The following is a 14656-nucleotide window of genomic DNA, read 5'->3' as shown; positions in this document are numbered from 1 at the left end:
GTCGGTGTGTCGGGCCTGAGCAGAATGCAGAGGCCGCCTGCAGGAGTGGGGAGAGGGGAGCCGGTGAGAAAGATTAAGCCACAGGGGCTTGATTGGATAAGTAGATAGAGGAAGGATAATGGGAGCTAGGATTTTTGTTGTCTGAGAAGAGAACTGTTGAAATATGATGAAATGTGTAAAAGGAGAAAATTAGAACAAATCCTTGGTGTTTTGGAATAAGGAGGTATTGGTATGAACTCATAGTTTTCAGCGTATAGGTAGATAAATAAAATGTAAGCCTGTGTGTGTGTGTATTATAGCAATGAGCATGCCTAATTTCCAGACCTTGTTTTCTAAATACCCTGCTCCACTTAAAAGGAACTAAGATTTCTGGAAGAAAATAAGGCTGATTTCAGGCATGGGGTAAGGAGAGTACAAGATGAGCCTGGAACATATTGTTGTCCCAGAAAATAAGAAAGTATTCAAAGCAGAGTATGGAAGCCAGCTTAAACGGTTACCATTGGCCAAATCTGGGACAATTTGAGCATTAAAATAAATATTGATAATAACAAATTATAACAAGCTAATTGTAAGAATTCATGAGTCCATGATATACATAATTAAATTAATAAATTGAAAGTATTATTCAGGGACATAGCATTTTATATAGTTTGAAAGTACCTCCCACAACATATTAATTACAGGGGTAATTTGGCAGTGAAGAAGCCTGGCAGCTAATCAAAATGAACATCACCAGTGATAGTACAAATAAAAATTATGTGCTACTTGATAGGATACTTTGAGAACACAACATTATTTCTGTGTTATTCCACCAAAACTCCATAACCTGAATCTAATCATGATGAAGTAGCAAACACATCCAAATTTAGGAGCATTGTAAAAAAAAAAATAACTGGCCTGTAATCTTCAGAAATATTAGGATCACAGAAAGAACTAAAGAATTGTTCTGTTTTGAAAGAGACTAAATATAACATAAGGTTCTAGACTGGATCCTTTTGCTGTAAAAGACATTACTGGGACAATGAATAGGATTTGAATGGGGTCTAGGATTAGATAGTCCAGGAAAAAAAAGTTGTATGTACTAGCAACTTTTCTGTAACTTAGAGCTTATTTACCAAAAAAATTAAGTTTTTTATTACAAGTTTATTTCAGATTCACAAAAATACAAGAACAGAAGAAGGCAGCTCAACAAATTATGACATTACTTCTAAAAAGTTCATTTTCCGGCACTTTCATCTAATTCCAACTGCTAACTCAGTTGTTAAATTAATACAGTAGAAAGCGAAGATGCAATAGCATTAAGACAAAAGAAAAAGATCACTTACATTTAACTGACTTACAACCAGAGAACAGTGAAGATTTTACTCCCCAGTTTGTAGAGCATGGCAACAAATTTCACAGAATAGATACAAATTTCACATCCATGGATAACAGAAGTAACAAGGCATACATCACACAATCAAATGATTTGGGGTCATCCCTCTACAATTTCAACTTTAAATTTCTTAAAACTGTCACTGGTGTGTCAAAAACAGTAGAACATCACTATAACATTAAAAGCTTAATTTTAGAGACTTTATGAAAAATCACTCTGATGCATTATCTTGACCTACCACCAACTGAGAAAATGAAGACTTTGAGAAAGGAAGATCAGCAAATAGAACATCTATGGAAAACTCTAAAGGGGTCATGACAGGAAGAATTAAGAACTTGTATATTACACAACCAAAAGGTTTTTTGAAGAGAAAGCCTCGACAGTATGGAGAAGCAGCGCGTTAATAGTGCATTTAAGAATAGTACTCCTGTGGAGAGCAGGCCAGTAGAACACTCCAGAACTAGTGCCAGGAGGCCACCCCTCAGTGCTGCATCTCTATCCATGCACCACTTAGAGGGCTGATGAGCCTTTCAATCTGGAAGTGGCACTGTTACTTTACAAATGTGTGTGTGAATTAAAACTTAGTGGAATACTGTAAAATAAGAGGTAATGGCGAAATTACCTTTAAAACAAGAATTAGTAATGTCCTTGGTGAGTCCGAGGGTGATTTATTCTCTGAAGGTAGTAATGACTCTAACACAGTAAATGCCATTGGTAAAGGGAATCATTTGGATTTTAGTTAGGATGTCAGATTTCCATGTTCTGGAACTTAAGATTTACCTACCTTTGAATATGATCATTTTCTAGGTTCTTTTTTTTTTTTTTAGTACAAAGATTAAAATTTTTATTTTTACATTTTTGATGCTTTTACTATGCTATATTTATTAGTTTACAAGTTTCCATTAGAATTTCCTTCTCATTCTATTTTTTATGTAGCTTGCTGTGGACTAATGTTCAATAAATATTTGTTTTTTTGTAAGCACCAACAGAATTCTTTCAAATATATTGTGCTTTTTTGCTTTGTATTGGATATTACAGTGGCTGCTTATATAAGAATTCATTCAAATTTATCATATTTTGCTACTGGCTTTTTAGCCCTTTTTATTTACATATTTTCTTTGTAGGTTCTGTAGTCATATTCAGATTTACTTTATATTATAATATGCTTTTTGAAAAATTACTGAAGTTCTAGACAGGATTTTGCAGTACTGAGGTATGGTGTGATACTTCATTTACTAGTAAATTCATTGTTTTTCTTTATATACCAACTTTTATTGATCACAGTATATTTCTTTTTTGAGCACATGATTATATACCTATTTCTAACAGTTTGTAATATATTACTAATTATCCAGAGTGTTTTCCTAATTTCTTGTCATACAGTACTGTATTTACATGAAGAAAATAATGTTGTAAAACTACTTTAAAATCACTTTTAGTACATTTACTAATAAAGGGCTTACATTATCTTTCCCCAAAGTCTCCATATGTAACTGGGTCCATGTTATACAACAGTGCATTTTATACACTGGCAAATATGCTGTTTGCATTTCCATTTCCGTGTCTGTAGCGTAGTGTCTATCTTTATAAATTTAATGACAGCATGGTAATCTTTAATTTGCCTTATTCATAAATTCTTACATTGTTGGACATTTAGTTATCTTCTAGGTTTCTTTACTTTTGTTTTTCTTTTTCCATCTTTGCTAACTCTACAGCTAAAATCCGTATACATAGAATTTTTTTATTTCTACTGAGATAATTTTCTAAACTAGTATAATCTAGAAGGATCAAACATGCTAAGTATCTAAGCATCTTTTTTTCATTATTATTATACTGCATTAAATTCTTCTGGTTCAAGAGGATTATAAATAAGTGAGTTATAGTTTTTGCTCTGCATATTGATAATGATTTCCCAAAAGGATTATACCAATTTAGAGTAACTAAATGGTTACTGGTGTTAATTACTACCTCCATAAAATTGGATCTTATTTTATTTACTTAGGGTATTGATTTGTATTTCCCTAGTTATTAGTGAGAATTAAATTTCTTCCATGTTAACTGTTATTTGGGTTTCTTCTTATATCAGTTGTCTGTTTATATAATTTGCTACTCTGAGAATTTGAGTCATTAAAGACATCGTACCTTTTATTGAGATCCTGCAAGAAAACCATTTAAACATTACCTTAGAAGTCTTTTGAATTATCTCCTGTCACCTGAAAAGATACGGATTCTAGGGAACTGAAATTCCGTGTCGGTGTTCATACAGTGCACTTATTACTTAATTAACAATTTGATAGCTGTATTCTGATGAAACAACTTTATATTGCTGCTTAAAAACCTTATTATAGTCCATTTAAGATTTTGAAGTGGTGCTCTATTACTTCACAAATATGTGGGTAAATTAAAACTTAATGGAGTACTGTAAAGTTATATTTGAATTTAGCTAGAATGTGTCTAGAGTTCCAGAAAGAAACTTGAAGATGGTAAAATTTTGAAGAGCCACTCAGTGATCAGATTTTGGAGTAGAATGCTAAGGAAAGTGTGAATTGGGAACTGAAGCATATACAAATATGTGCAAGAATACATTAGGTGTTTAGACAGTAGTGAGTGAGAAACCTTTTCATTGGGGAAAAGGGAATCATAGAGGTGGTTTTTACTCTGCAATGTTTCTTCTACCTTGTGTCTTGAAACTTTTAGGGCTGTTGTAAGAATGTAGATAATTGCTGTTAGTCTAAGAAAGCAGTTAAGCACCCTCTCTGTTTAATTTGGAAGTTGTCAATTGTGTCTTACTAGAAGGAAACTGCTTAGAAGGAGAAAAGCCTCCTTCTAAGGTGTTTCATCCAGGCAGTTGTTTTTTTAGTTTTTGTTTTTTATTTTTTCTTTCATATAATAAACTTTTTTTTTAGAGAAGTTTTAGGGTATGTAAAAGTCACATCGAAAGTATAGGAGATTCTCATTTAACCACCTCACACGTTTTCCACTATTATTGTGGTACATTTGTTACAACTGAACATATAATGAAGCATTGCTACTAACCAAGGTCTGTAGTGTACATTATGGTTTATACTTTGCACTGTACAGTTTTATAGGATTTGACAAAATGTGTAATGGCCTGTATCTGCAGGTTTTAATAGTTTATTTGATTCTGTTTAAAATCATAGTTGTCTTCGTACTCTGTACCTTTAGAAAACCTGTCTTCTTCCATGAGCATTCACCAAGTGGCAACTTCTACGAGTTACAGGCGACATACTTAGTGTTGATTACCATAACTGAATTTATATGAGGACCAAAAAATTTTACACGTGGAAGATTATTTTAGGACTTATTTCTTAGGGTAGATATCAGAAGGGAAGAACAGAAAAAGGAAAAAGGAGGAGGGGTATGTTTCAAGTGAGAATCATTTGAGGGGTATGTTTCAAGTGAGAATCATTTCACAATCCACTCCCCCCCGTCAGCCTTTTTTGTGTTTATTCTTTTCTCCTGTCCCTTTCTACCCACTCTGCAAACCCTCCCCCCCTTCCCCTGCCTGGTAACTTTCTAATCGTTTTATCTCTGCAAATTAATTCTAGATACCTCATATAAGTGACATCATACAATGTTTGTCCTTTCACACCTTCCTTATTGCACTAAGCATAATGTTTACAAGGTTCATCCGTGTCACCTGTCTCAGAACTTCATTCCTTCTTATGATTGAATAACATTTCATTGTGTGTATATACCGCATTTTGCTTTTCCATTCATTTGTTGATGGACAGCTAGATTGTTTCTACCTTTTGACTATTGTGAATAATGCTACTATGAACATTAGTGTACAAGTATCTATTTGAGACCCTGTTTTCACTTTCTTTGGATGTATACCTAGGAGTAGAATTGCCAGGTCATATGGTAAATCTCTAACTGTTTGAGGAACCACCATATTGCTTTTCACAGAAGCTACACCATTTTACATTCCCACCAACAACGTGCTAGAGTTCCAGTTTCTCTGTATCCTCTCCAAAACATGTTATATTCCAGTTTTTTTGTAGAAGTTCTTTAATATATATTTAATATATATCTGGACATTAAACTCTTTATCAGACACATGGCTTACAACTACTGACTTGCATTCTATAGGTTGTCTTTTTACTTTCTTGATAATGCCTTTTGGTAAACAAAGGTTGTAAATTTTGATGAAGTCAGTTCATCATTTGTTTCTTTTGTTGCTCATGCTTTTCATGTCATATCTAAGAATCACTTTGCATACCAGATCATGGAGATTTGCCCCTGTTTGTTGTCTTTAAGAGTTCCATGGTTTTTTCCTCTTCTTTTTCCTTTTTAAACTGTATTTTACTGCTAGATTACTTGATTTTTAAAATTATATCCTTTGCTTTATTGAATCCTCTCAACACTTCCAAGAATTAAAAACATTACAATAAGAAGGACAAAAAGAGACATAAGGCAAAGTCATCTTATGATTTGAGGGCCAAACACAGTATAAGATTATGCTTCTGGAGACTGGGTATCTAAGAAGCTGTGTACAACAAAGTGAAACACATTCTGGAGGTTAACAGGTCAGGTACTCCTGGCTGTTAGACTCCAAGGTCATTCCATGGGAAAGCTGTGACATCTAGCCAATAGGATCACCCCAGAATTTGTCTTCAGGGTCGTTAAAATCCCAGCTATACATGAGTCTCAGAAAGAAGTCCTTTTTCTTCGATAATGTCAGTGTCTTGTTTTTAGCAGGTCTTTTTGAAGTTCGTGTTTCCATAGTTTACATGTTCTGAAGGCCTCATGTGGCATCTTCACCCCTTCTGGCTTCAGGTCATTGCCAGTGAGGTTCAGAGCAGTCAGGCTCTTCCTGCTGCCAGGTGTGTTCAGTGCACCGTTCGGACATCTCGGAGCCCCACACAGCAGTTTTACTCCATCCTGCAGGTCATTACCCAGTATCTAAAATTTTCACATTATGATTGTGCTTGAGGGCAAGGCAAGCCCCCAAAAGCTCTCAGCTGTGAAGGGACAACCTGACATTGTGTTTCCTCATTGTATTTCTTCATTGGGTCATCTTGTTGCGTCAGCTTGCCGTCTTGTTCATCTTCTTTAAGAAGTACCTGGGACCAAATCCAGGACCTCCATGTGGTAGGCGGTGCCCAACCGCTTGAGTCACATCCACTTCCCTGTCTTTTTGTAAAACACCAAATAAGAAGAGAACCATTCAATTCCAGTAGATATTTGTGTCAATCAAGACATCACTCAGTAATGTCCTTTGATGCTTCATGGAGGCCCGCATTTTCTACTAGTACAGAGAACATGGCAGTAAAAAACTGGAAACTTGAGTGAGTGAAGGTAATGCAATCCTCACAGTCACTGACCTTTCAAAGAATATTCAGCTTAAAGAGAGAATCAATAAGAGGTGCTTCCAGGTGCCAGGGCCAGGTATCCTCTTTTTCAAACATGCAGGTCACAGCCCACATCCCCCCTACAGCAAGACAGCAGAGTGCCCTCCAATGTGCCAGCCAGCTCTGTTCTGCCACATTCACATCTGCATTTGCAAACAAGCTGGAGGAAAAGGAGGCATACAGGCAGGTGGTGGTTTGGGCGCTCAACCAGAGAGCTCCGTCTCCCACCATCTGCTGCTTCAGACTGGAACACAGCCCAGCACACCATGGGAACGTAGTGCCACTTAGACAGCATTCCATTTCTTCTTTTTATTTATTTATTTCTCTCATGCTCAACACAAGACTCGTGGCTTCACTGAGGAACTTTTGTGTTCACAGAACAAGACCAGCCAGACTTCTAATGCTTCACAAGTTTCTGGATGCTGCTGATTCAGGAAACCTCAAAGAAGTAGTCAGCTCCACCCCACCTCCAGCCTGCGGCTTGCCCTGGAGCTTGTACCTCCCTCAGCTTGCTGGGTCTTCCTGCTTCTGGCATTCTCCCCACCTGCTCTCCCCTAGCACAGCCCCCGTAGGGCGAGAACCACACAGACTCAGTTGCTGCTTATCTAATTGATGCTTTTAAATTGTTCATTTCCTCACCACCCCTCTCTCATTCTCTTTTATACTAATTTACACTTTTAGTTTTATGACCATTGAATGGCAACGTCTTCCTAGGTGTTTTTTTGGAAATAGCATCTTAATACATGGTTTTATACTGCACCCCTGAAGGGTGCAATCATGATTAAATGTAAAAATTCTCTCCAGGCACATGATGGAGTCACATGAAACTGCTGCTGCCACAGGGTATTTGACAGCTGTATGCTTTGATGTGATATTTAAATCACTGTGATGCATTAGAATAGGAATCCCAGTTTGCAACAAAAACATGCTTGAAATGTGGGAAATTTCAAACAAAAAAAGCTCTAAACATCACTTTGAAAGGTTTTTGATGAGTAATTTGTAAATATAAGCGCCTCTAAGCATGCTGTTACCTGTATCAAAAGAATGAGTTCTCTTGAATGTAATCTCTCTGCAAGCTAAGAAGTGAAACTAGATTGAACCAAATTGAGAAACCTAAAAATAATTTAACCTCATATCTAGATGGACATAATAGGTACAAGGCGTCAGCAATCTCACCTAGGTTCTATAAGGCCTCATGCTTGGTTTAATGTTCTGCCGTCACCATCTTGAAATTACTAATATTTGAACAAGGGCCACACATTTTCATTTGCACTGGGCCCCATAAATTATGTAGGCAGTCCTACTGATAATTCTTTCTTCCTTTCAATTATCTATAGTTCAGATTAGCAATACCATATGATAAACCCTATTTCTATTTCTGAGAGAGTTTATTTCTTTTGAAATTTTTAGCACCTTTTAAAAGTACCATTCATTATTGAAAATTGTAGAGGGGAGCAGGTGTAGCTGAGTGGTTGGGCACCTGCCTCCCACATACACAGTCCTGGGTTCAATCCCCTGTACTTCCTAAAAAAATTGTAGAGCCCATCTTTCTTCCTATCTTCCCTTCCCTTTTCCTGCAGAGGCAGTGATGTAGAGATGTTAAAAGCAGCATGCCTGGATCTGAAGAACTGGAGAGGTAAGGATAGGGAGCACAGAGATGGTTGGGAGATTGGTTACATTGGTTGCAAGTGAGTTAGAAAATAATTAATTATACTGAGGAAAATGACAGCCAGCTTTTTCACTGTTTGAAGGGATTTACAACATTGAAAGGGGAAAACTGAAAACAACATTGAGATACTGGCTTAGAATTGGACCAACGAACTCACAGTTAGAGATTTTTATATATAGAATGTTATAGAAATACCTATATGTGTGTGTATAAATATAGGGGTATGTATGTATATACATACATATATTTCCAAATGTGCACACTGAAGATCTAGAGGTATTGAAATCCTGGTAGTAATAGTAATGAGGACACTGAGTGCCCAGATCTTGGTTTCTAAATACTGCTCTCTAAAAGGAATCAGTACTGTTTGGGGAAAAAAGACCAGTTCCAGGGCTGGGCAGCACACGTACTTGATGAACCTGGAATATCTTATTGTACCAGAAAGTAAAGAAATAGTCAAAGAAAGATGGGGTCATGTCAAAAGGCCCCTTCTTGTTTCTACCAGCCTGAAAACATGCCCACTGGCCAGATCTAATTTGAGCAACAAAATAAATAATGGGATAATCAGATTACAACCCAGTGAATAAAATAAGAATCCATAGTCCATACTGATGTATAGTCCATACTGATGTAACTAGAAAAATAATAAATAGAGTAGAACAGAAACCTCTTCCTTACAGTAGAAGTTATACTAATGTAGAAAGAATGATAGAAAACAGATGATCACCACTTAGCAACCATTCTAGGGAAAGCGATAGAGACAGGTGTCCTTGGTGAATGCTAGCCTGGTTGGTGGAGGATCGATGAGGAACATTGCATTAGCATTGACATTCCTCCTATGAAGTACTCAGATACAAAGCTGAAAATGTAGCTTTACAGCGGAGACTCCTGGCAGATACAAACTTGGCTTCGCCAGTGGCAGAAGCCTCTTGATGATGTTGATGCCAAGAATTCCTGGCCTGAATCTGGTTGTAAGGAAATTTTGAACATACCCAGTTTGAGGGTCACCCTACCAAATAAAAGGCATGCGGTCCTTAAGACTAACAAGGATAATAGAGACAAGGAAAGACTGAGGAACTGTGCCACACTGAAAAAGTCTAATGAGACATGACTGAAAAAGACACTGTTGGACAGTGGGAGAAAATTGCATAGGATCTGTGCATTGTGTGGTTGTGTTGTATTAAAGTTGGTTTCCTGGTTCGGAGGGTTACATGATGAAAATACAAGAGAGTGTCCTTGTTTGGATGATGTACACATTGGAGATGATGGGACAACTTGTCAAGAAAGGAATCTATATGTATACACACACTTGGAGACAGCGATGATAAAACATTAACACCAGGGAATCTGGGCAAACTGGATATAGGAGCTCTTTGTACTGTTTGATAGGTTTGAAACTTTAAAAAACTTTTTTTTTTTTTAATTAAAAAATATTTGTAGATGGTTTTGGAAAAATAGACTCTCTCAGGCAGAATATATATTTTTAAACAAGTTGATTGAGATGTAATTCCCATACTGTTTATGGGAATTAAAAGTCACCTGTTTAAAGTGTTACAATTCAGTGTTTTTTAGTATATTCACAACCATCATCACAATCTAATTTTAAAACATTTTCATCCCCCCAGAGAGAAATGCTGTGCCTTTAGTTGTCATTCCCATTCTCCTGGTCCTTCACCAGCCCTAAGCAACTACTAATCAACTTCTGTATCTATGGATTTGACACTTTCATACATTTCATAGAAATGCAGTCATATGATATGTGGCGTTTTGTGACTGGCTGCTTTTACTTAGCATTATGTTTTAAGGTTCATTCCATGTTGTAGCATGTATCATTACCTAATTCCTTGTTATTATTAACATTCCATTGTATGACGTATCACAGTTAGCCCGTCATCAGTTAATGGACATTTGTGCTAGTTCTACTTCTTTGCTGTTATGAATAATGCTGCTCTGAACATTTGTGTACAAGTTTTTGTGTGGGTGTATGTTTTTCTATTTGATATATACCTAAGCGCAGACTTTCTAGATCATATTGGTTAATTCAGTGTTTACCTTTTGAAACTGGCTGTGTCAATTTACATTCCTACCAGCAGCAGTGAGTAAGGGTTCCAAGTTCTCTACATCCTTACTAACACTTTTTATTGTCCCTTTTTTTTTTTTCCTAAGGTACGGGGCCTGGGGATTGAACCCAGGACCTTGTATGTGGGAAGCCAGCACTCAACCACTGAGCCACATCAGCACCCCCGAGTTGTTTTTTTTTTAATTTGTTTGCTTATTGTTTCTTTTTTGTTGTTAAGAGGAACCAGGAACTGAACCCGGGACCTCCCATATGGGAAGCAGGTGCTCAACCGCTTGAGCTATATCTGCTTTCCGATTGTCCCTCTTTTTTGATTACAGCTAATCTAGTGAGTGTGAAGTGGTATCCTATTGTGGTTTTGATTTGTAATCAAAATGACTAGTGATGTTGAACATCTTTTCATATACTTGTTGGCTGCTTGTATATCTTCTTTGGAGAAATGTCTATTCAGATCCTTTGCCCATTTTTTAATTGGCTATTTGTCTTTTGATTATTAAGTTGTAAAAGTTCTTTATATATCCCAGGTATAACTCTCTTATCAGATACGATCTCATTAGATCCTTAGATGTCTAGAAGAGGGTGTTAGGGTTACCAAAATGGAACTCATAACTTCAACTTTTGATTGAAGTCTCATTGATGTTTGGCACTGTATGATATATTAATGCCAGGAAATAAAATTTATCTCCATTCATCATTAGGCAAGCTGTTATTCTTCTAATTCAAGAGTTGCTTCTTAATTTAGCTTTTGGGAAAGGGGATAGAAATTCATTTTTTGAGACAAATTCATGGCCACGCCAGACTTTTGAGCTTCCTGCTTACTTGTCACTCGGCAACTGTATAGGAAAGCATTTGTAAGCTATGAAACAGCATGTTAACAGTAATTGTTATTTCTCCTCTTTAAACAAATCAAATTTTATAAATACAGTTTTATTTCTTGTTTTATTTAGTACATATATTTCTTTAGTGAAAAAACATTATTAGTGATTATTGGGCATTTGTTTTTTTCATCAGGTGATCCTCATAAAAACCAAGAGGTAGGTGAAGATCATAATTGCATAAATGGGAAAACTGAGTAATAAAGGAACTCTGAATCTTGCATTCTGGTTAGAATATTCAGTCTCTACGTGTCTGGTCTGCTTCATGGGTGTTTGCTTTTTCTTTTTTTTTTCTTATACCTGCCATCCTGCTGCAGTTAATGTCTTGTTTTGCAATAGCTGATGTTTTTCTCCTACAGAGACATTCCAATGCCTTTAGTCAGCTCAGGAGTAGAGCATGGTAATTTGAGAGAACTGGCCTTTGCAAGAATGAAAGACCTTGGAATACAGGTAAGAGTAAATGTGGCTATTTGACTGTAACTCTTAAAAAATTAGAGTAATCTGAAACACACTTAAAAACTATTCACACTTTGGGAGCATATGTGGCCCAAGACGTTGAGCACCCACCTCCTACATGGGAAGTCTCAGATTCAGTTCCCAGTACCTCCTGAAAAAAGCAAACAACAGGCAAAGCAAATGAAGGGGCCAACTCAGGGGAGCCGACATGGCTCGGTGGTTGACCGCCAGCTTCCCATACACGAGGTCCTGGGTTCAATCTCAACTCCTGGTACCTAAAAAAAGCTATCACATTTTAAAATTAAGACTTAAAAGTCATGTCAAAAAGGTTGCTTACACATTTTTAAGGTATTCATACTGTTAAAGCATGTTGAAATTTAAACTAGTGGTTATATCTTATCTTGCCCTTTATCAAATACTGCCTTCAACTAGAGTGTAGGTTTGTCAGTTTCTTATATGCTTTTTCTACCAACTGTGTTCTTTCTTCCTTTTATTTTTTGTTTTTGTTTTTTGGGGGGAGGGGGTTCTCTTTTTTTTTTTCTTTTTTGACCTCTTTTTCAAAAGCATTTTTTCTTTTAGTTTTGCTCATCTCTTGACTAGCAGTTATAGAAGTATAAGACATGATTCCTCAAATGAGATTATTATCACTTGAGAGAGAAAGATTATAGGCGTGAAGTAATTACCAAGCATTGTTATTGCTGCAGTGTGCCGTTCCCCTTGCCAGCCCCCACCCCTTGCCTGTGTACACACATATTTAATACGTATTTAGTAAGCTCTTCCTCTGTGCCAATTCTGGAAGAACAGACAGTCCAGGAATCTGTATTTTAGTCATCACTGTAGGCAATTCTTTATGCATAAGTAAGGTTCAAAACTCTGTACCCAAAAACTGCTAACTCTTAGCTGCTCAAGGCATAAGCCAGGAGGGAGGCTTGTGGGAAAATGGCAGAGTAGGAAGTTTCAAGTGGCAGTCCCTCCACCAGAAAAACTGTTAAACTGACAAGAACTGCCTGAATCAACTATTTTGAAACTCCAGCATCAGTACAACACTGTACACACTGCAGGGGTGAGGGGAAAAGTGAACGGGAAATCACAGTAAATGCAGTATATCGCCCTGAGCAGTGTGACGGTTGTCCAGCCCCACTCATATCGGGGTCTGCACCTGACATACTTGCTGCTGACAGAGAAGGATGTAAAAGTCCACTTCCCCAAGGTCGGGAGGGGCAAGGGCCAATCGCTGACGCCATCTTTTGATAACCTGCATCGGAGTGCTGGGGTTGCGGCACATAGTGGCCGCTGCTTTTTCCACCCCAGACCAAGGGCGGCAGAGGAGCCTTAAAGACCGTAGCTTCCCCGGGTGAGGGGCGGTGGGAAGTCTGCTTTAGCTGGGCAGGTCAAGGAAGTGCGGCTGGGGGGAGCGGGGAGGAAGCCGCTGCTGCCCCTCCTGGCCGTTCCTCATCCCCTCGCAGGGCAGCTGGGACTCCCTTTGAGGTGCCCCGGCCTGGCATTGCTCAGGCCGGGAAAGCCGACTTGGTCAACTCCTCTTCCACATGCTCCCCTCCTAGAATTTGTCTTTCAAGCAAAAGCAACTGAAGGCAAATAAAGCAGTGTATGAAACAATTGAGGCAAACGGCCTAAGGCAAGGGCTTACCTGCTTCAAGTCCAGCAGTGCAACACCTGGGAGAGTGAGAAGGTCTCTCTCCTGGGATGCAGATGGGGCATTCAACCTGTTGTGAACTGGGCAGCTCCTAAGGCCATGATCAAGCACAGGTGCAAGACAGGACAGACCCAGGAGAGTCAGGAAGCCTGCACTTGGTGTTTGCCTTGGGCGAACTTTCCTGGTGGGAGGGCAGACATACAAGAAAATGACTGTCATATCACCAGCTGTTTACCAAGAAACAGTCATCCCAGGGATTAATCCCAGAATTAACATTATAACTTTAAAATGTACAGCGTACATTAAAAGATTACAAGACAGACAAAGAAGCAGGAAATGGCCCATCCAAAGGAGGAGGGTAAAAATCAGAAAACGTCAATGTAGAAGACCAGACTCTGGAAATAAATGGACAAAGACTTTTGAAAAAATTGTCTTCACTGTGCTTAAGGAGAGGAAGGAAAATACAGGGAACTAAGCGATATCAGGAAAACAATGAATGAGCAATATGAGAATCTCAATAAAAATTTTAAAAAGGAACCAAACAGAACTACTGGAGTTGAAGATCACAATAAATGAAATGAAAAATTCCCAGGAGGGTTTCAATATCATATTCGAGCTGGAAGAAGAATCAGCTAACTTGAAGACAAGACAGTTGAAGCCTGGCTGAGGAACAGAAAGAAACAAATTGTGAAAAATGAAGATAGCCTAAGAGACCTCTGGGACAGCATCAAGCATACCGACATATGCATGGGGAAAGGGGGTTTCCCAGAAGTAGAAGAAAGTGAGAAAAGACAGAATGAATATTCAAAGAAGTAATAACAGAAAACTTCCCAAATTTAGCAAGAGAAGTGAATATGCACATTCAGGTAGCCCAGAGAACACCAAACAGGATAAATCTGAAGAAAAATGCATCCTGTTACATACTGATCAGACTGTTGAATACAAAAGACAAGGAGAGAGTTCTGAAAGCTCCAAGAGAACAGCAGTATTTTATGTACAAGGGAATGCCAATAAGATTAAGTGGCAGTTTCTCCTCAGAAACTATGGAGGCAAGAAGTCAGTGGGTTGAAATATTTAATGTGCTGAAAGAAAACAATTGCCAGCCAAGAATTTAATATCTGGCAAGACTTTCTTTAAAAAATGAAGGCGATTGGGGGTTGGGTCTAACTCAGTGG

The 14656-nt window shown here is 37.8% G+C and overlaps 1 protein-coding gene across 1 annotated transcript in view; it reads left to right on the top strand.

Moving 5' to 3' along the window:
- Positions 1-14656, top strand: part of ELP3 (elongator acetyltransferase complex subunit 3) — an 81295-nt gene that overhangs the window by 44103 nt on the left and 22536 nt on the right. The window contains exon 11 of the mRNA XM_004463147.3: positions 11731-11821. Coding sequence (XP_004463204.1) covers positions 11731-11821 — 91 coding nt within the window. The remainder of the gene's footprint in view (positions 1-11730; positions 11822-14656) is intronic.

The sequence above is a fragment of the Dasypus novemcinctus genome, chromosome 25 (assembly GCF_030445035.2).
Source record: "Dasypus novemcinctus isolate mDasNov1 chromosome 25, mDasNov1.1.hap2, whole genome shotgun sequence".
NCBI classification, from domain to species: domain Eukaryota; kingdom Metazoa; phylum Chordata; class Mammalia; order Cingulata; family Dasypodidae; genus Dasypus; species Dasypus novemcinctus.
The sequence above is the reverse complement of the archived record's forward strand: the minus strand, read 5'-3'. Positions and strand labels throughout refer to the sequence as shown.